The sequence below is a fragment of the Mizuhopecten yessoensis genome, unplaced genomic scaffold, assembly GCF_002113885.1.
Source record: "Mizuhopecten yessoensis strain PY_sf001 unplaced genomic scaffold, ASM211388v2 scaffold716243, whole genome shotgun sequence".
In the NCBI taxonomy this organism is placed as follows: Eukaryota; Metazoa; Mollusca; class Bivalvia; order Pectinida; family Pectinidae; genus Mizuhopecten; species Mizuhopecten yessoensis.
The window spans coordinates 304828-326792 of NW_018480019.1; the positions used below are offsets into that span (position 1 = coordinate 304828).

At 39.2% G+C, this 21965-nt stretch overlaps 2 protein-coding genes and 1 long non-coding RNA gene across 3 annotated transcripts in view; all 3 read right to left on the reverse strand.

The window, feature by feature from the left end:
• Window positions 1–21666, reverse strand: part of LOC110442275 (multidrug resistance-associated protein 1-like) — a 49358-nt gene extending 27692 nt beyond the window's left edge. The window contains exons 1-10 of the mRNA XM_021485793.1: window positions 21145–21666; window positions 11109–11285; window positions 9993–10121; window positions 8182–8310; window positions 7080–7205; window positions 3995–4056; window positions 3552–3689; window positions 2880–3134; window positions 2044–2224; window positions 1043–1229 (exon numbers count right to left, since the gene is read on the reverse strand). Coding sequence (XP_021341468.1) covers window positions 1043–1229; window positions 2044–2224; window positions 2880–3134; window positions 3552–3689; window positions 3995–4056; window positions 7080–7205; window positions 8182–8310; window positions 9993–10121; window positions 11109–11285; window positions 21145–21192 — 1432 coding nt within the window. The 5' untranslated portion in view covers window positions 21193–21666. The remainder of the gene's footprint in view (window positions 1–1042; window positions 1230–2043; window positions 2225–2879; window positions 3135–3551; window positions 3690–3994; window positions 4057–7079; window positions 7206–8181; window positions 8311–9992; window positions 10122–11108; window positions 11286–21144) is intronic.
• On the reverse strand, window positions 14630–18560 carry LOC110442276. Its single transcript, XM_021485794.1, has 2 exons — window positions 18003–18560; window positions 14630–17942 (listed from the first exon to the last, which is right to left on the reverse strand). Exon 2 carries the CDS (start codon window positions 17727–17729, stop codon window positions 15981–15983), a length of 1749 nt encoding a protein of 582 aa, XP_021341469.1. The 5' UTR covers window positions 17730–17942; window positions 18003–18560; the 3' UTR covers window positions 14630–15980.
• On the reverse strand, window positions 14630–21138 carry LOC110442277. Its single transcript, XR_002461998.1, has 2 exons — window positions 19394–21138; window positions 14630–14939 (listed from the first exon to the last, which is right to left on the reverse strand). It is a non-coding gene; the product is annotated as an uncharacterized LOC110442277 (long non-coding RNA).
• Window positions 21667–21965: the final 299 nt, after the last annotated feature.

The following is a 21965-nucleotide window of genomic DNA, read 5'->3' on the forward strand; positions in this document are numbered from 1 at the left end:
ACAGTGTAGTGAGACAGGGATCCTTAAGGAAGTTAAGGGAAGGTGACCGTATATGGGAAAATCTACAGTGTAGTGAGACAGGGATCCTTAAGGAAGTTAAGGGAAGGTGACCGTATATGGGAAAATCTACAGTGTAGTGAGACAGGGATCCTTAAGGAAGTTAAGGGAAGGTGACCGTATATGGGAAAATCTACAGTGTAGTGAGACAGGGATCCTTAAGGAAGTTAAGGGAAGGTGACCGTATATGGGAAAATCTACAGTGTAGTGAGACAGGGATCCTTAAGGAAGTTAAGGGAAGGTGACCGTATATGGGAAAATCTACAGTGTAGTGAGACAGGGATCCTTAAGGAAGTTAAGGGAAGGTGACCGTATATGGGAAAATCCACAGTGTAGTGAGACAGGGATCCTTAAGGAAGTTAAGGGGAGGCTACTGTATATAGGATAACCAGTGTAGTAGGACAGGGATCCTTAAGGAAGTTAAGGGGAGTTTACTGTATATAGGATAAACCACAGTGTAGTGAGACAGGGATCCTTAAGGAAATTAAGGGGAGGTACAGTAGTGGTGAAAAAAAAGGACAGAGGAACTTTCTAGTGTTTTGCCTACAGATGGACAGGGATCCTCAAAATTCAGGACTGGAGATGAACCAGAAAGGTTGTATTTTGTCACTCAATACACACATAATCTACCAGTTCTGATGTGATAGTGTTATTTGGTTCGAGTCGTGGCTAAGTCATTATTACTGTGTATCAAGACAGTATTAAGTTGTATGTATGCGGTGCACATGTAATGATGTAACAGAAACACAACTGTCAACTATTAGTGATACTGGAAATACTGTATACATTGTACCAGGAAATCTTCGCCAGGTCAAACTTTTGCCCTCCGCCCATAAAATCAATTTTCGCCCAGTGTTAACTTCACCTTCACATTTATTTACTACATTTATTATGCTGTGGACTTATTTTTGGAGGGCTAAAAAAGGCGAAAAATTACTCCTACTTTTGTTTCCAATAAAAACAAATATGTTTTGTTGAAACTGACCTGCCAAAACAGCGGGTCCAAGTTGATTCCACAAAAGCGTCATGGCCAGAATGATCTGGACAGGAGCTGACCACAACATCCACAAGTAGCCGGAGAGGTCCTGCATGCGCTGACAATCCACAGACATGAGGTTAACAATCTCTCCCACCGTCTTCTGTTTCTTAGCCTCGCTGTTCATACAGATGGACTGGAAAAAAACCATTAACACTTTATTTCTCTTTACTTCACCTGTTCATTTACTCTTTAACGATCTCTGATGCAGAATTAGAACAACACAAACCAGTATAATGAGATGTTTGTGTCATCCTGGTAAAATAATAGCCATTTCCTTCTGACTACACTTGTGAGAATTTCTCTTTGGCTCATCAGACAAGTAAACCAGAGGTGCCTTGTAAGTGGTTTGACCCCTAGCAGCGGCAAATAAAAACGATATCTGGAGAGCGATTATAATAAATGCCACCCTGGAAAAATACTTTTTTTATTATTTTTATTTTTCAAAGTTTTTTCTGGTACAATATGCATAAATAGATACAATTTTTTTTCATACTCCCTTACACTCATTCGCAAGCTCACTGCATCACATATACTCACTCATCATTTCATAATGTTTTGTTATCATCATCATCATCACTCCAATATCTTTATCATGACACCCTGGAAAAATACTTCATACTGACTTGGCTGGAACGATTTTCTCTTTTAACACATTAGGTAGAGCAGACTAGTACACCAGAGGTGCCTGGTAAGTGGTTTGACCCTAGTGGAGGCATTGAAAACATAATTCTTTTAACTCCTGGAGGGGAATTATATATCACCCTGGAAAAATACTGACCACTTCCTACTGTCTTGGCTGGAAAAAATTTCTCTTTAGCACATTTGGTAGAGCATATGACTAGGAGGTGGCCCCAATAAGCGACAAAAACTTAAAATCCTTCACAGATTCAGGCACATATTTTATCAACGCTGGCAAGACCATTACATAAAACACAGTGACTATATACCTTCTTATAAACAGCTGTAATGAGTGCTGATCTTATCCGCATTCCGGTTGTCATGCCGATATGGAAGTTCTGATGGAAGCACAGCGATTGGATGGTAGCGACAACAAAGAAGGAGGCAGCGTAGACGTAGCCTTTCCATTCCTGTTCATGTTCCTTGTTCTGTGTGTAGGCTATTAACACACTGTAAAGGTCCAAACAAATCTCAAGGTCAGAAAAGATCGTTCATCATTCAGTGAATTAAAAGGGTAAGTATGCTTATCATCAGTTAGGAAACTTTCAGCCAAACTTTCGCCCTTTGACCATAAAATGAATTTTCGCCCAGTATTAATTTCCATCTTCACATTTAATCAATCTGTATATTGTGTTGTATACTTATATCTTCTGTTATGATGAATTTGCCCTCATCACAGACTGAGCGAAGTAGGCGAAAATTAAACTGCAGTGAACATTTGTGGTACGTACAGTACACTATATATAGATAAAAGTTAAAATTGACGAAATACAAGTGAATCATATTATGTAAATAAAAAAAAACAATATGTCAGACAAAACTATGTTACATTTTCACTGTATTAGATATTCAGGTGAACAGTACAACAGTGTGTGACGTCATAGATTGTCCATCTTATATATTAAACAATGAACTTCTTCAGCGGTGAAAGTATTAGGGAAATGTTAGAAAGACTGTCATTTCTTTTCTATATAACCATTACCACAACTTTGGATGTCTTTTGTTATTTATATGTATAACAGTCGTTCCATACATTCATGCTTTTAAAACAGATATCTTTCCTCCTCAAATGGAGAACCCAATCCTACACAATAATCTTACTTACCCCAACAGAGTGGGACTGACAAACTGCATGAGGTCGTAGAGGAACTTACATCCCCACGCCCTGAGGAAGTCAAACCCATATACTCTAACCAACACCCTAAACAACGAAGCTTTGCTTTTCTGTTTTTCCACTTTAGTTCCACGGAATTCCACCTCTGATGTTCCCGCCCTTTGTCGTAGCAGTGGTGTTTTTTCTGAGGTGCGTCGGTCTTCCTGTATGTCACGGGGTTCTCGGTTAAAAGTCACACTGGTATTTCTGTAAGATCAGCGAATTTACGTTAAATCAGTCAGATTTTACTGTTTACTCTCGTAGTGTAAACACCCCTGGGTAACATTAGTTGACTCTACCATGTAACCATGTATTGATCTGGATGAGTCCATTATGATTCACATGGTGGTTTAAGGTAAATAACAGCAAAAATATTTTTTAAATTACACAACAAAAGTATCATAAAAATCAAAGCTTGTAAGTCTAGAAAAAAATCAGAAAACTGTTAAAGTATTTGATTTGAAAACGTACTTAACAAATGTTTTCGTTAATATATTCATGTACTCCTATTTTGTTGATAACCGTCTAGTTAAAGACTTTTTTTCAACGATCCAAGTTTTCAATCCACTTATAAGAATATAAGATCTGAATTGAGAAAAAATACAGTCGGTATGTCGAGCTTACTCTCTCATCTTCCATTTTTCAAGCTCTGCCTTCCAGGCTTTTGAGAACTTCGGGTTGACACTGGTATTTGCATCGCGTGGATTCAAGTCCCAGATATCATCCTCTTGTAAGTCTTTCTTGTACCCTGACAATACCAGTCTGTGGGGAATAATTTGTTCATTGCTATACTTTGGAATTATTTTCTTCAAAATGAAATTCATCATAATACATCTGAATTTAACCTAAAGTATTTTCTTTAAAATAAAAATTCATCATAAAACATTTAAATTTAATCTTTTAAAAAAAAATCTGTTAAAATTAAATTCATCATAACACATGGATTAAACCTACATTTTTTTCTTTAGAAATAAAATTCATCATAACACATAAGTGAACCTAAAACTTTGTCTTAAACACTCAATGAAACACTTCAATTAAAAAAAACACTTCAATAGTTCACTTACGAATTCATCCACCAAAATACTAATCTACTAAGGAAGGAGGTGGAGATCTCTGGGCATGGCTTCTGTTTAAAAAGAGAGAGAGAGAGTATATAGCAAAACGAAAACTTATAAAAGGATCCCAATGTCCCATACTTGCGAACTTTTTAAAATTTAATTTGGGAAGATTAAGTGTACTCACAGTAACCTCTCCACAGTGGCTGTATACAGTAACCTCTCCACAGTGGCTGTATACAGTAACCTCTCCACAGTGGCTGTATACAGTAACCACTACACAGTGTCTGTATACAGTAACCACTACACAGTAGCTGTATACAATAACCACTTCACAGTGGCTGAATACAGTAACCACTTCCCAGTGGCTGTATACAGTAACCTCTCCCCAGTGGCTGTATACAGTAACCACTACGCAGTGGTTGTATACAGTAACCACTACACAGTAGCTGTATACAATAACCACTTCACAGTGGCTGTATACAGTAACCTCTACACAGTGGCTGTATACAGTAACCCCTACACAGTGTCTGTATACAGTAACCTCTCCACAGTGACTGTATACAGTAACCACTACACAGAAGCTGTATACAATAACCACTTCACAGTGGCTGAATACAGGAACCACTTCACAGTGGCTGTATACAGTAACCTCTACACAGTGGCTGTATACAGTAACCTCTCCCCAGTGGCTGTATACAGTAACCACTAAACAATGGCTGTATACAGTAACCACTACACAGTAGCTGTATACAATAACCACTCCACAGTGGCTGAATACAGTAACCACTTCCCAGTGGCTGTATACAGTAACCTCTCCCCAGTGGCTGTATACAGTAACCACTACGCAGTGGTTGTATACAGTAACCACTACACAGTAGCTGTATACAATAACCACTTCACAGTGGCTGAATACAGTAACCTCTCCACAGTGGCTTTATACAGTTTCCACTACACAGTGGCTGTATACAGTACCCACTACACAGTGGCTGTATACAGTACCCACTACACAGTGGCTGTATACAGTTACCACTACACAGGGGCTGTATACAGTAACCACTCCACAGTGGCTGTATACAGTAACCTCTTCACAGTGGCTGTATACAGTAACCACTTCACAGTGGCTGTATACAGTAACCACAACACAGTGGCTGTATACAGTAACCTCTCCACAGGGGCTGTATACAGTAACCACTCCACAGTGGCTGTATAAAGTAACCTCTCGACAGTGGCTGTATACAGTAACCATTACACAGTGGCTGTATACAGTAACCTCTACACAGTGGCTGTATACAGTTACCTCTCCACAGTGGCTGTATACAGGAACCACTACACAGTGGCTGTATACAGGAACCTCTCCACAGTGGCTGTATACAGTTACCACTACAAAGTGGCTGTATACAGTAACCACTACTCAGTGGCTGTATACAGTAACCTCTCCACCGTGGCTGTATACAGTAACCACTACACGGTGGCTGTATACAGTAACCACTACACTATACAGTAACCACTACACAGTGTCGGTATACAGTAACCTCTCCACAGTGGCTATATACAGTAACCACTACACAGTGGCGGTATACAGTAACCACTACACAGTGGCGGTATACAGTAACCACTACACAGTGGCGGTATACAGTAACCACTACACAGTGGCGGTATACAGTAACCACTACACAGTGGCCGTATACAGTAACCTCTCCACAGTGGTTGTATACAGTAACCACTACACAGTAGCTGTATACAATAACCACTCCACAGTGGCTGAATACAGTAACCACTTCCCAGTGGCTGTATACAGTAACCTCTCCACCGTGGCTGTATACAGTAACCACTACATAGTGGCTGTATACAGTAACCTCTCCACCGTGGCTGTATACAGTAACCACTACACTATACAGTAACCACTACACAGTGTCGGTATACAGTAACCTCTCCACAGTGGATGTATACAGTAACCTCTCCAGAGTGGCTGTATACAGTAACCACTACGCAGTGGTTGTATACAGTAACCACTACACAGTAGCTGTATACAATAACCACTCCACAGTGGCTGAATACAGTAACCACTTCCCAGTGGCTGTATACAGTAACCTCTCCACCGTGGCTGTATACAGTAACCACTACAAAGTGGCTGTCTACAGTAACCTCTTCACAGTGGCTGTATACAGTAACCACTACTCAGTGGCTGTATACAGTAACCACTAAACAATGGCTGTATACAGTAACCACTACACAGTAGCTGTATACAATAACCACTTCACAGTGGCTGTATACAGTAACCTCTTCACAGTGGCTGTATACAGTAACCTCTCCCCAGTGGCTGTATACAGTAACCACTAAACAATGGCTGTATACAGTAACCACTACACTATACAGTAACCACTACACAGTGTCTGTATACAGTAACCTCTCCACAGTGACTGTATACAGTAACCACTACACAGTTGCTGTGTACAGTTACCTCTCCACAGTGGCTGTATATAGTAACCTCTCCACAGTGGCTGTATACAATAACCATTAAACAATGGCTGTATACAGTAACCGCTACACAGTGGCTGTATACAATAACCCCTACACAGTGGCTGTATACAGTAACCAATACACAGTGGCTGTATACAGTAACCAATACACAGTGGCTGTATACAGTAACCTCTTCACAGTGGCTGTATACAGTAACCTCTACACAGTGGCTGTATACAGTTACCTCTACACAGTGGCTGGATACAGTAACCACTACACAGTGGCTATATACAGTAACCACTACACAGTGGCCGTATACAGTAACCTCTCCACAGTGGCTGTATACAGTAACCACTACACAGTGGCTGTATACAGTAATCTCTTTCAATGTTCCTCATTGTAGTGATTGCTGAACTGAACCTGTGTGAACTCATTCACCCCAGAAATTTCATCATGAACTATTCAAACCTTTGAATTGGAAGCGTTCAAATGTGCCTTCTGGAGTGAATGAGTTAATAGCCAACCTTCATTGTGAGACCACTTCTGAACCCAATGGTGGTCTCTTAACATAGGTCTGACTGTTCTTTAGATAAAACAAAAGTTACGATTAATTTTTCATGAATAAGCCTACCTGTCCAAGTGGTTGGTAACCCCGGCGTGTGACTTTTTCAGCGATACAGTGAAGAATCAGCTGTAATAATAGGGCTGCCCAGTACACGTAGAACATAATAAAGGTGAACAGATCGTCCTCGTACTCCTGTAAAATCAGAAATAGACGTATTACAAAGGTAAACAAGTCACTGTACAATGAATTACACAGGTAAACAAGTCACCGTACAATGATTTACACAGGTAAACAAGTCACTGTCCAATGAATTACACAGGTAAACAAGTCACTGTACAATGAATTACACAGGTAAACAAGTCACTGTACAATGCATAACACAGGTAAACAAGTCACTGTACAATGAATCACACAGGTAAACAAGTCACCGTACAATGATTTACACAGGTAAACAAGTCACTGTACAATGAATTACACAGGTAAACAAGTCACCGTACAATGAATTACAAACGTAAAAGTCAACAAACAATGTATTACAAACTTTTTAAGGTGTAAGAGATTTGTTTTTGTGTACAAAAACAAACTCTTCCCCTCTCCTTCACCTCATTCGCCAGTATTCTTTCCAATATTGGGAAATACCTTGAAAAATATATAGACTAGTCTATATTGATGTATTGACCAAAAACCAAAGTGCACTCTTTATAGAAACTGCTTCAACATTTGTTCTGAGTGCACTATAATTTTTGGTCAATATTTATATCGAAAGATACATCTATTATCTAGTCCAATCCGAAATAAATGTAAACAAGTCATCATATAAACAACTAAAAGAAAAGTATATACAGAATATTGATAAATTAATATTTTTTTATTTTTTTATTTTACAACACTTGATATATAGCGCCCTATCTAGCTAGAATAAGCAACTCTAAAGCACTTAATAGTACATAGATATTCAGTTTTATACAATCAATACAATAAGCATATATATTAATCAATACAATTTTTGAGGAATTCGCAGGAGCTGCTGTATCAGGCGCTAACTACTAGTCCTATGCCATCTGGCTTATATCACCCTATGTGTGTATGGGTGCGTGTGTGCTGGAGATGTATTGTGTTCTGTTTGTAGTAACTAGAGGAGGCCATGTTTAAGTGTTAGATTGCTTACCTTTTGTATGATTTTACTGTAGAATGGTACTATCCCAGCAATGGTCATCATTAACCAGTACAGAAACAGAATGCCTGATGTGATAAAACCACTCCTTTTCTCGAACTGAATCAACAGGGCTGTCAGTGCCTGTGGAAGGGAAACACTCGGAGTCAGATACAAAATTCAAAAGTATTAAAATATTAAAAAGTACAGTTGTAATCAGTGATTTTTCTACCTGTTTTCCAAATTAAGGGAGTCGGACCTGACGTGCCTTGTTACTTTGGGAAAATCACACATACAAATCCAATTTGGGGAAAATAAAATACGATTTCCCCCTGTTATGCTGCCAACGTTTGTTCCTTGCATATTTTGGCAGTATAACAAGGTGGCAATACAATTTACAGGGTAGTGAAATGGAACAAATGAAGTACACAAATATGAAATTTCAAATTCATTCGACAACTGGTTAAGGAGATATGGCTTTATAAAGAGAAACATAAACCCACCTTTTCATAATAAAATGCGTGAATATCGTCTGTCGTGTGCTATTTGGTTGAAAATTGGCAATTTTGAAGGATATTAACTAAACACTCTTTAATTTTTGAAAGCCTATGCATGCAACAAACAAATAAATGTTTGACATGTTTAAACATTGTCATACCAGTGTTGGCAAAGGAATTTCTGTTTGCCACTTGCGGAGGCTTTCATTTCTTCTAACTAACTGTCCAAAAACACCGCATTTTGGCTGTTAAATCTGCATTACAACGCAATTTGTTGCATTGGTAGGGTATCTACACATGCGCAGTGGAAAAAATCTGCACCAAGAAAGATACCCCCAATTAACCAATATGATGCTTTTAACAGAAATAGGTATATAAATTGAAGTTGATGTTTTTTTACTTTTTATGAACTAAAAGCGACCAATAATGCCCCAAGTCCTTGACAGAAAGTTAGTTTGATCACAGACTTCATCTATAAAGTATGTCTGATGATAAAGGGATCTTGAATACTGGAATCTCTCACCCCCCTTGGGGTTGAGATAAGGGAATCTCAACCTGTGAGGGAAGATTCTTTAGTTACCAGACACGAGGCTTTGCCGAGTGCTTGGCAACTTAAAAATCTTTCCCCGAGGGTTGAGACTCCCCTATCTCACCCACAAGGGGGTGAATGATTCTTTTTATCTTACCCTGTTCTCCTATTGTGTATCATAATCATAATGTAATGAAAACGTTACATGCTAAATTCAGGGTTGACGTGTCATTGATGGATTGTTGATGCGAGGTCATACCATTGTTATGAATAGGGGAATCCCCCCGTCTCAGCCCTAGGGTGAGACTAACAGAATCTTCCCCTACCCTGAGGGTGTGACAGAGAAATCTCCAACCCGAGGGGTGATTATTTTTTGTTGCCTAACCTGAGGCTCTGCCGAGGGTTAGAAACCAAATAAATCACCCCAAGGGTTGGAGATTTCTCTGTTACACCCTTAAGGTAGGGGATGACTATTTTTCTCCCATCCTATTATTTCAGTCAAAACTCCACTGACAGCAGTGTAAACAAAAACACATGTGGGGTATGAATATCGTTATTCACTTTTAATGACGTCAAAATTACCAGCGACGCATTTTAATGACATCACAATTGAACACATGCTAATCAGCACGAGGCTATCTCCCCCTAGGGGGTGACAAGCTGATCTTTCCTGGCAAAAACAAGAGACACACCTGTGAAGGATGGGAGAAAAGGAAATCTCACACCAGTAAAAGTGTGGATATACACCTGTCCAGGGTAAGAGAACACAGGTTCACACCTTAAAAAACAAAATGACTCACAAATGAGGCCACTTTTATAGAACCGGCCAGGAAGAGCGCAGTCGACACCTCTTTACCATTGTCTGTCTTGTCACTAGCCTCTTTAATCATCTGTACAGCTGTGAGGAAGAACAGCACCAGACTCAGGAACTGAAATCAAAACGCAAATTCACTTTTACTTCAAAATTAAAACTAGATCTCAAGTCATCTTAAGGACCCCATTTTAACATCCAATAAGGGGCGGAATAGTTAAACATGGTACCCATCACCCTGACTGCCTGCAGTACTAGAGTGCAATTGGACGAAAATGTCTCCACGATTTTTGACAGCTGACATTAATGATTCGGCACACTGTGGCTTAGTGTGCACGTGTTGTTTTCAGCACTTTGGGGGCAGGACACTGGCCATTTACATTTTTTGCTTGACAAAGGAAACAGTCATTTTCGAAAGCTCGCAAAATAAGTTTTCAATTCCAGTCTATGTTCAAACTGATGAATCTTATTCCAAAGAATATTATATTATTTGACATTTTAAATGCTAGCAAACCATATTCACAATCACCCCTAGACTAAAACTTATAATTATGATTTGTTTTACAAGAAACTCATGTGCTTGTGAAAAAAACTACTACATTTTATCATTTCATTCATTCCGGAACAAAATTAAAGGCCATTATGACATTTATACAAACTTACATCTATCAATAATTCCCCCCCCCTACCCCTCCTTTGGTGTCAACTCTGATTGTAGTTTTTAAACAGTGAAACAAGCACAATTATAGTTGAAATATATTCTTCATATTTGATAGCCAACTGTTACATGTAACACACTTGCAGTAAGCACATAGGACAACTATTAAATTCACAAACGTACTGCCAGCTTGGTAACTGGTGATATTAAATAAGCATAGTATGAGTTACTTCCCCTCGTTGTCCACAATTAATGGTGAACAAGGCATTTTGTGGTTAGCCCCCTGTTCACTTCATAATAGTCCAATCATGTTGGCTAACTGTCTGGGTAGGAACTTTCAGTTCTACAGACAGCAATGATCATATATGACCTTTTAAACATACACATATATTTCCTGCTGCATTACAAAAAATAAAAATTGAACTTATTTAGTGACATTATACTTACAGATTTTGTGATGTTGAGACTAGACAGAGGGAGGGGCACACCGTTTGATGTACACAGACCATACAGGTAGAACGGGAGAGTCACCCACAGGAACCCACATGGTACCCAAACCAGCAGAGTATTCTGGGAACACTCCGTAAATCTTGGGTACGAACTGTTGAACAACAAATTATCATCCTGAAACGAACAAAATGGTCACAAATTAAATAAATTTTCAAAAAAACAATACTAACAATGCAGGTCAAGGAAATTGATTCGAACAAACTATATCTAATAGGTCTTATTATTCCAGGGTTTGCTTAATCGGAAATGATTTGTGACCAATTCGGGGATTTATTCTTCTATCGAATGACATGCAGAAACACAGGACAGAACATCAGATGATTGATATGAACAGCTAGAACTTAGAATAAGTGTCGTAAGGTAGATTAGCTGAAAAGTGATTTACAATGATTGTTCCTAAAAAATAATATTTATTGAAATTATTGCAAGTTTTTTTTTTTTTTAAATGCGATAGTCAATTAGTTTTAATGTTTGGTATATAATCCATTGAGTGCATGCAGTCTGACCATAATAAAAGTATGTGTTTAAGAAAATAAAATGGTTTTATTTTCATCATTTTCTTTTCTCTTTTCGTGTCCTTAAGCCGAACATCACCAGGGGTGTACAATTTTACATAGACTGCTGTCAGCCATCCAACTACTGACCACGCTCGACGTTGCTGAATAATTAGTGAGCACTTCCCCGGATTATACTGCATCACTGGAAAAGCTAGCTAGGCAGTAATTTACCCTCATATTCCTTAGCTGTTACACTATAACCTCTATGAGAAGTCTCGTCGCGGCACAATTGACCTGGGGAATCCCATAGGTCCATTAAATGCACCTTCCCTAACCACCAGGAACTGGCCTTACATGATCACAGAATCCCACCGCTGCCACCAAATGTAACGTGCGGGCGTTCACCCATGCATCCAACTACTGACCATGCTGGACGTTGCTGAACTAGTGAACGGGTCCTCGGGTTATATCACATAAAAGCTAATTAACCAGTAATGCAGTATTTTACCCTCCTATTCCTTAGGCCTAACAAAACAAGAGGCCCAGGGGCCTTAATAGCTCACCTGGTATTTTATTTTCAATTTAAAACCTGCTGAGTACCATACAGGTTTATCAAAAGAGTACAAGAAACTAAGTTGCAAAAAAGAACTCCATGTAAATCTGTTTTGGTGGGTAAGACACCAAGTAAAATGAGTTCCCCTATAGGGTTTTTTTTTTTTACAAATTGAACAAATTGAATTTTTCCCCCTAAGCATGCTTCAGACCACATTTGGTTTAAATTTATTCATTTGTACATGTCCAGAAAGGATTTTTTTTCACTCTCTATTTCCCCTATTGGGCCCGCCTTCTCTGCCCCGGGGGGGGGCACACATCCTCCATTTTGAGATATTACGTTTGTCCTTAAGCATGCTTCAGACTACATTTAGTTTAAATCCCTTCACTTGCATAGTAGGAGATTTTTTTTTTCTCTATTTCCCCTATTTGGCCCTCATGATGCTCCTCTGCCTTGGGCCTCGCCACTCTGCCCCCAGAGGGGCCACACCTTTGGGACAGGTTAGCTAAAATCATGTTTGTTTCCGGTTCCCCAACTGACCCTACTTTTACTGCGCGACCCTAACAATTTTTCAGCAAAAATTGGAATTTCTGGATTTTTGTTACCGTTTTTTGTCTTAAATTTTAGACGCTTGTAACAATCAGGGTCATTTAAGCAGATCAACGTATTGAAGCGCTCTTTCGACACAGACTGAGTTTCAAGATGGCTTTCCTTCACACAGCAATGCTTGCATTAAAGTTTAATAAATGTGATCACGCCGGCGAGAAACGTTTGATGGCAGCGGTACCCGCAACTAATTTGATGGCAGACGTTTTTGAAAGATACCACTGACTCTGACGAATCAAACACAAAAGCAAATCGCTTCACTATTCTAGCGAGTACAGAGCCTGCATCTGAACAAATTTTTGAAGTTAATTGGGATCCGCCTTTCAGTGGCAGACGTTATTAACTTACCATACGGAAAACAAAAAAGATGACATATGATCCAACATATCAGATTAGGCACATAGAGGGATAGCCAAAGCAACACTAGTGACTTAGTAGCAGCATTTCCATTTTTTTTGCTTTTGTTAAGATATCTGCCCAAGCAATGTTTTGTTTTGTTGTAATAAATACTAACTGTTAATAATATTTTATTGTTCTGTATTTATCAAGTATCACTGGCAAGTCGGTCTTGGGCACCTTAGTTCTAATATCTGCTACAATGTGGTTTCATATGGGTGATGTCTGCGTTATCTTTTGTTTTGGTGTTCAATTTCATAGAATGTCAAAAAAAAAAAAAAAAAAAAAAAAAAAAAAAATGAAAATAATCCCTACCCCCTACCCTATTTATTTCCCAGCATGTAACAGGAAACAAACTTACTTTTTGGTTAGGCCTTTTATATAGGTGTTATCACTTTAACGTACAGGCAAACTTCCTTTTTCAAAATCTGCTAGTTAAAAATTTCCATTTGTCACCGACAAAAACAACAACTAAAATATTTGCCATGGACGATTGGACTATACTTGGGTTACGTTTTTAGGCATCCCACTTCTGACACCAATTTGTTACGTTTCCATTTCTGACACCATCTCGCTATTAATGTTATTGTTAATTCCTCTATGTTAAATGAAAGTCCAGTCGTTCTGACAAATGCTAGAGATAAAATCACAACACACAAGTTATGATAAGGTTAACTAAAGTTTTATTAACTGGAATTTAATTAATGTATCTGCCAAAAGTTCAAGTGAATAAAGTTACCTAAAATGTACTCCAGGAGGAAAATTTGTAATCCAAATAAAGTTGACACACTTAGAAATAGTCCAATTTAAGATCAAATGAAGAAGACTGATATTCCTTCTAATACATACAGTTAAGATCAACTTACTATATGTCCGGAAATTTCACTCCAAAGTGTAATAGGGGGAGGTCCGGAGAGGGTTTTGCATCCGTTGTCACTCCGTTAAATCCGTTTCGTGATCGTATAGTTTTTAGCAATGGTAACGAGTCGACAACTTCCCCTGCAGTCCTCTCTAGACCTCGCCTCTTTCGTCAGGTTACAGACCTGTTTTCACTACAGGTTCGANATCCTACCTAACAGTACTACCAGTAGACTACGACCACGTGCTCCTAGCTCCCTATAGATCTACAGCGAACCACCATGTATCGATGTCTAAGCCCGAAGCCCCTGACTATCCCTTAATACATGTACTGTAGTTCCTATAGCACTCTATATATCCCAGGAACGATAACTTCATGTAGTCCTACGGTATTGGTACTGTTAGCAGCACCTCGGCCCATGTTTTGCACTGTTAACAGCGCATGAGGCGGTAATGTTCTCCTCACCAGGAGAAGTGGGTCGGCTCACCGACCCTGTCAAGACACTGATCCCCGCCCGGACCCGCTGTTTTATACCCCCTGCTCCCCCCACCAAATAGCCTCGAAGATGAGTGACCAACTGTTAATCTCGAACCCAGCCTCACCATCTAAAAGCATGTGAGCGAGGAGCGGGAACCTATTCCTGTTATTACTATCACCCACTTCCGGCCGTCTCAAAAGTGTAAACACACAGATTTCAGCACCGGTATCGTAGCAGCTGATCGCCAGGAATCCTACACTGAACGAAAAGCCCTACCCTACATAAGGGTGAATAACACAGAAAGTAACAGATCCCTGTCTCTAAATCATAAACAACAATCATACTTAACAAAGTAATACAAATGTGAGAAGTAAACAACCTACCCTCCCACACTCCTCCCCCCTAAGATCAAAGTAATATTTTTTTTTTCTATAATAAATTTACTTTGTCTAATAACAATCTTAACAAATAACCACGTTATATGACTATCGACTGCTAATGTTAACCCACGCTAGGCTACAGATAAACTATGCCTACCTTTTCCTAGTTCCAATATCTATACTACCCAGTGATGCAAATGTAATTTGCATGACATAATCAACAAATATATATGTCCATTACAATATTTGTGAATACAGCTATTTATCCAAGTCCTAAACTTTGTACCATGTGCAACAAAAGTTCATCAAAGTTCTATTAGTCCACATAAGGCATGACACACATATTGACAATGCATAACACTTATTCACATGCGTTGAAATACACAATAAAGCTTAAGCATTCCCGCGAATCTGTCAGGATACTTCATTAATCCCTCAGTCAAGCTTGTGGTATGGTTCCTTTCCCTCCTGGTCTCATGGTTTGGTCGGCGGTTGGGAGCGTATGGAGTTCCCGTTCCCATCGGCTCGGTGTCCCTTGTTGGACCATCATAATCTTCTTGAACATTTTACGGATATGGAACTCGGTGGAACTGTTTACAGTTCCTTGAGCTCCAAACCCCTGTCCACGCCATGGTAAAGCTCCTGTACTTATTTCCTGAGACACTAGTGTTAGGCTATGTACCTAAGCATTATTCATGTCTGTTCAAACTAGACAGTATTGTCTCTACCTCGTATATGTCTGGTACTATATACAAGTTCTAAGAAGACCACATCTCTACTACAAAATTCACATATTACTGTACTAAGATTTATGTTTACTACCCTTTGGCTAACTTCATCTAACTCTGCATATAGGGAGTAAAGGTGGCTCCTATATTAATTCAATAATGACAACTATTAACAGTTGCTCGGATTGTTACAGATACCCCACCCATTTCCGGTGTTGTATCAACTACTTTCCAATATAAAAACGAACTATAACAACCTATTTCCTACTACGTATTTACACATCTACACATCCATAGCTATACCTGGTCTAGTTACGGAGGATACCAAACCTTTGGTCTACCAATAGCGACACGACTTGTCTGACAGTACCATTTTCTGTCTAGTAGTGTCACCAGATTTGAACCAGATATTTTACACTCATCAGTATGACCCGTAAGTAATACATGAACTAGTTGATCAGACCTAATCATACCAAGCATAGTCATCGCAATCATCACTATCGTCATACCTATCAGAAGATTGATTGAGGTAGCATTGTTGGTACTAGCTAAATAAGTCTTCTCATAAGATTCGTTTTTCAAGACTGAGACTTCATTCGAATCGTTCACGGAATGAGTATCTCCCTCAGTAGTGTTCATATTAACAGCATTACTTCCTTTACGAAGTTTAACTCTGATTGGATGTTCACTATCCACAATCTCATCTATCTTTGTACATTCCTGACCTATGTCCTTAGTTACTGTATCTACAGTACTAATTACCAACTCTGGCTGTTTACGGACAATTTGTGGTTCCATGTTCATTACAGATAGTACTACATTGTCACTATCACGTCTCTGTTGACTTAAATGAAAATTTCCCTGACAGGTCTCAAGTATTCCCTTTTCTAACAGGATTGTACTATTGTATTTCACCAAGAAATCCATTCCCAGCATCCCAGACAGGTTATCTACGGTAGCCACTACAAATATTTGTTCAAAAGTATTTGAGCCCATTTCGAAAACTAAAGGAATACACCCTTTAACTTCCACTTGGTTACCATCCGCTGTAGTGATATTTGTTTCAAATCTCTGTAGCGACAGTTCATCTAACCCCAATTTTGAAAACTCTGCATAGGAGAGAACAGAAACAGGAGACCCAGTATCTATCAGCATCATACATGTTACATTGTGCACCTGCACATCTGTATAAAGACAACCCATGTCTGAATATACATCATGTAATGTTTGTCGAACCTGACTTGACACCGTCTCTTGTTTTTCTGTTTTCCCTTGAGTCTTCTCTCTTTTCTCCAACCTTGTTTTATGCCTAGAAATACATAATGTGTGTATTGCATCTTGACCAGCTGGGATCTTGGCTGCGACTTCAGCTTTCCTTTGGTCTGACTCTACTTTTGCTACCCTTTCTTCCCTTTCCTTCAGAGTACTGAGCCTAGCACAGTCCCTTACGTAATGCCCTACTTCTTTACAAAAATAGCAAGCACCAGTTTTTGTAGTTGTCTCGATTGAACGTTTTCTATGCTCATTTCTACTCCTAGACAAATTACCTATCTGTTTATCGATAAGTTGGGTTATTGTCTCTTGTGTCAATTTCTCCTCATTCTCATATTCATTAGATTTAGACTTAGCGCTAACCGTTTGTAAAGTACAAACTTTCACTGAATCGCCATGAAGTTTAATGGAGGTGCAACCTAACACTGCTTCAAACTCAACAGCTGAGGAAATAGCTTCGTCTAATGTTTGTGGGTGACTAAACGTAACCTTCTTTCTCATTTCACAGTTCCTCAACCCATTGATAAACTGATCTACTACCTGGGTCTCCAGGTATGTATATGGTAGCTCTGGATAAGCTAACAAAGCTAGTCTCCTTAGAGTATACCCAAAGTCAGCAGCCGATTCACCTTTTCCCTGCTGTTTATTCCTAAACTCACACCTATGGGCAACACTACGTTCCTTAGGATTAAACCTTTGAGTCAGTGTATTCTTAATTGCCTGATAATTGGACAGCTGACCACTAGTTAGGCTACTAAGAAGCTTCTGAGCAGTTCCCCGAAGACTCATACTTAATTGCTGAGCTTTCTCAGTTTCTGTCCACCCATTCCATGTAGAAACCTGCTCAAAATGTACTATGTAGTCCTGCCAATCACTACTTGATCCATTAAAGGTATCGGGTTGCTTTTCTCTACGAGAAACCCTAGCCCTACTCTGACCCAAAAATCTATCTCTAGGTGAAGCGGTTGTAGGTGTTAGTGGGATAGTTGCTACCCCTTACACCTGTCCATCTCCAGAAGACATCCATGTAGGCATAGGTGGGATAGTTTCTACCCCTGACACCTTCTGTCTATCTCCGGGTGACGAACATGGAACATATACACTACCATGCCCCTCTGTATCTCCCTCTATGCTATCATAATCCCGATCAGAGACTAACTCAGTATCACTATTTTTATCCATATTTATTGGTAGATTTCTATTAAAAAAATGCAACAACAACAAAAATATCAACCTAAAAACTTGTAAACTCTAGTAGACAGTATATTGTTAGAGGCCTTGAATATCTTTCAATAGAGTATCTACAACGTCACAAATACAAATTATGACAATAAAACTTGAGTACAAAATACCGCTAATATGTATTATTTTTAAAACAACAAAGTGATCATGAATCATGCATCAGTACTTGCACAACTACATCCTGGTCACGGCACCATTCTGCAATAGGGGGAGGTCCGAAGAGGGTTTTGCATCCGTTGTCACTCCGTTAAATCCGTTTCGTGATCGTATAGTTTTTAGCAATGGTAACGAGTCGACAACTTCCCCTGCAGTCCTCTCTAGACCTCGCCTCTTTCGTCAGGTTACAGACCTGTTTTCACTACAGGTTCGATCGCTGGATGTAGTGGTAGTACCATCCATTGATTCAATAACTCAACAAGGTGTTTAAAATACAAGTAACTGTTTATTAACAAGACGGAATGATTATGTACAACAAGTTTAACAAATACAAAGCATAGCATTAGTGCCAAACAATGACAACTAATGTTAAGAAACCCAATCCCTACGTAGAGTAATGACCTATCCTACCTAACAGTACTACCAGTAGACTACGACCACGTGCTCCTAGCTCCCTATAGATCTACAGCGAACCACCATGTATCGATGTCTAAGCCCGAAGCCCCTGACTATCCCTTAATACATGTACTGTAGTTCCTATAGCACTCTATATATCCCAGGAACGATAACTTCATGTAGTCCTACGGTATTGGTACTGTTAGCAGCACCTCGGCCCATGTTTTGCACTGTTAACAGCGCATGAGGCGGTAATGTTCTCCTCACCAGGAGAAGTGGGTCGGCTCACCGACCCTGTCAAGACACTGATCCCCTCCCGGACCCACTGTTTTATACCCCCTGCTCCCCCCACCAAATAGCCTCGAAGATGAGTGACCAACTGTTAATCTCGAACCCAGCCTCACCATCTAAAAGCATGTGAGCAAGGAGCGGGAACCTATTCCTGTTATTACTATCACCCACTTCCGGCCGTCTCAAAAGTGTAAACACACAGATTTCAGCACCGGTATCGTAGCAGCTGATCGCCAGGAATCCTACACTGAACGAAAAGCCCTACCCTACATAAGGGTGAATAACACAGAAAGTAACAGATCCCTGTCTCTAAATCATAAACAACAATCATACTTAACAAAGTAATACAAATGTGAGAAGTAAACAACCGACCCTCCCACAAAAGTAATATAACTAAATAACAACTGAGGTTTACACTAATTCAACTAATTCAACTAACTAATACTCTATACACTACAAATTACTCCACTAGACTCCTCGCAAGTCTACCGAATACTCTCCGAGTCATTACTCATCCTCTCCATAGGATTCTCTCTCTTCTCAATCTACTCGAAAACTCCCCGTTGAACTCCCTAACAGCCCTTTATATAGGCACAACTATTTTAAGAACTGACATCATATTCTAAATATACTCAAACTCATACTAAACTTAGCCAATGACATCATATACTAAATATAACTAGAGACAAGATAAACTAAAGATAGAGCTACATCTAAATACAAACATCTAGTACTAAATACAGGGATCGTGTCTAATAATGGAACAAGATGTATAGGTAGAAAAATCTATTAATACCAACAACTGACCAACTCATTAAATATGCAAGCCCTTCCCATTTACTCCAGTAATGACCTCATACCTATTAATACATGTACACCAGTCTCTCAAAATGACCACATACCTATTTATATCTCATCCCCCTCAGAATGACCACAAACCTATTTATAATCTCATCCCCTCAGAATGACCACATACCTATTTATATCTCATCCCCTCAGAATGACCACATACCTATTTATAATCTCATCCCCTCAGAATGACCACATACCTATTTATATCTCATCCCCTCAGAATGACCACACACCTATTTATATCTCATCCCCTCAGAATGACCACACACCTATTTATATCTCATCCCCTCAGAACGACCACACACCTATTTATATCTCATCCCCTCAGAATAACCACCCGCCTATTTATAACTATAACCCTACTCAGAGACGTATAAACACGTCTCTGCCCTACTGCTGTACCAGGGAGGCTCATAACCTTTGACCTTATCAATTTCTACTCAGCTACTGGACCCTTATCTCTGAGCTATAAACACACAGTGAACCACCAAACAGACCCTCTAAACTGACTTACCATTATATTGAGAAAACAAATAACATCCATCTTAATTAATGAAATATAAACAGTAATAATAACCACTTGTTAAAAACTCCACACTTGTATACCCTTAAACGCTGTACATATATATAGACCATTGAATACACCCTTCAACTTCAAGCATTTGTGTGTGGTGATTTAAGTGTGAAATACCAAGAACATTTTACATATAAGCTTTCCATTCATTTTCCTTCATTCATCAATGACCCTAATGAATTGCTTTGTCAGCATATGCACAACTCCTGAACAAATATATTAAAGATTATAATGCAACTTATCAGGTACCGACGACATTAATTGTCACTTGACAAAAATGTCACCTTGAGGAATTTCAGCTGTTTTATTCTGTCACAAAATCAGATAATAATATTTCAATGATTGATAAAGTACGGCGTTCGCTTTCAAATGAAATCACTGACTCAACAGGTAACTGACCTACAAGTGACAAATTAGAACGTAATGGAAGGGGGATAACTCTAAAATATTGGAGTCTACTGCTTAAAGTCAGCCATGCATAATGCTTATACAATACAAATACTGAATCTAACATCTGACATTTACCTAGGAATTAAACGTTAAATTATATTACTCACACATTCGGGTGACATTTGAATACAACGAAGTAAAGACAAATGTGTTACATAATCTAGAGACAAAACGAAACTAGGCCAAATCCTCAGAGGATCATGTCCAAAGATGTCGGCTTTCATTTGTTTGTAGATATCTTACCCATATAGCTCCACCGTCTTTCCCGCAAAACTCTTCAATGTTCACCATGATGACACTGGGTGTTGGTACGCGCGTGCGCTTAGCTATAAATAACCACGTAAATGTGCACGTGTGTGGTCACAATCAACACACAAACGGGTTTCCTTCTGTGCCACCACTTCGCCGTTCCAAAATTTCAACTCCGTTTTTATGAATTCCTGCACTTTCTGGTATGGTAATGGTTAAGACTTATAATTTGTTATAAATCAAGGTATCATCACATGTCTGTGTTAAGAAGTGAGGTCCCATATTGCGCGGCATGTTCAGGGAACAGCACCTTGTCCAGGCAGGCCTAATGAATACACCACCGTCTATATACTGTCAACAGACGGTGCGGTTCACTGCACTTGACCTACGTAGGCCTACCCATGCCATTGTACGGACAGACTAGAATCATCGATAGATCACCGTTCTAGAAGCCGGCACTTCCATGACGAGATGCAGTATTTAGGCCTATGACACATTGTGGCAATTTTCATTTACGATAACAGAGTACATTGGAATAACGTTCGTCCTACGTATACGTATACGTAATTACTTCCTTACTGTTTCAATACTTCTTGAACTGTTGAAGACCTTCACGATCGTTTCGTGTTCATATAGGATTCGTCATATTATATGTTACTGTATATATCTAGTAAATATGGCAATGTTTCTAATGTAATTCTACCGCGAATTAAATGATTATTTAATTCCACTTAACTTGCAACTACTACTATACGGTAATAGTGAATTGTCATATCAAGAAAACATACTAATAGCCAAACAGACGCAGCAATTTA

Excerpts from the sequence above, each read along its gene's own strand:
- LOC110442276 (XM_021485794.1), bottom strand. The coding sequence starts at position 17,729 with ATGAGTCTTCGGGGAACTGCTCAGAAGCTTCTTAGTAGCCTAACTAGT.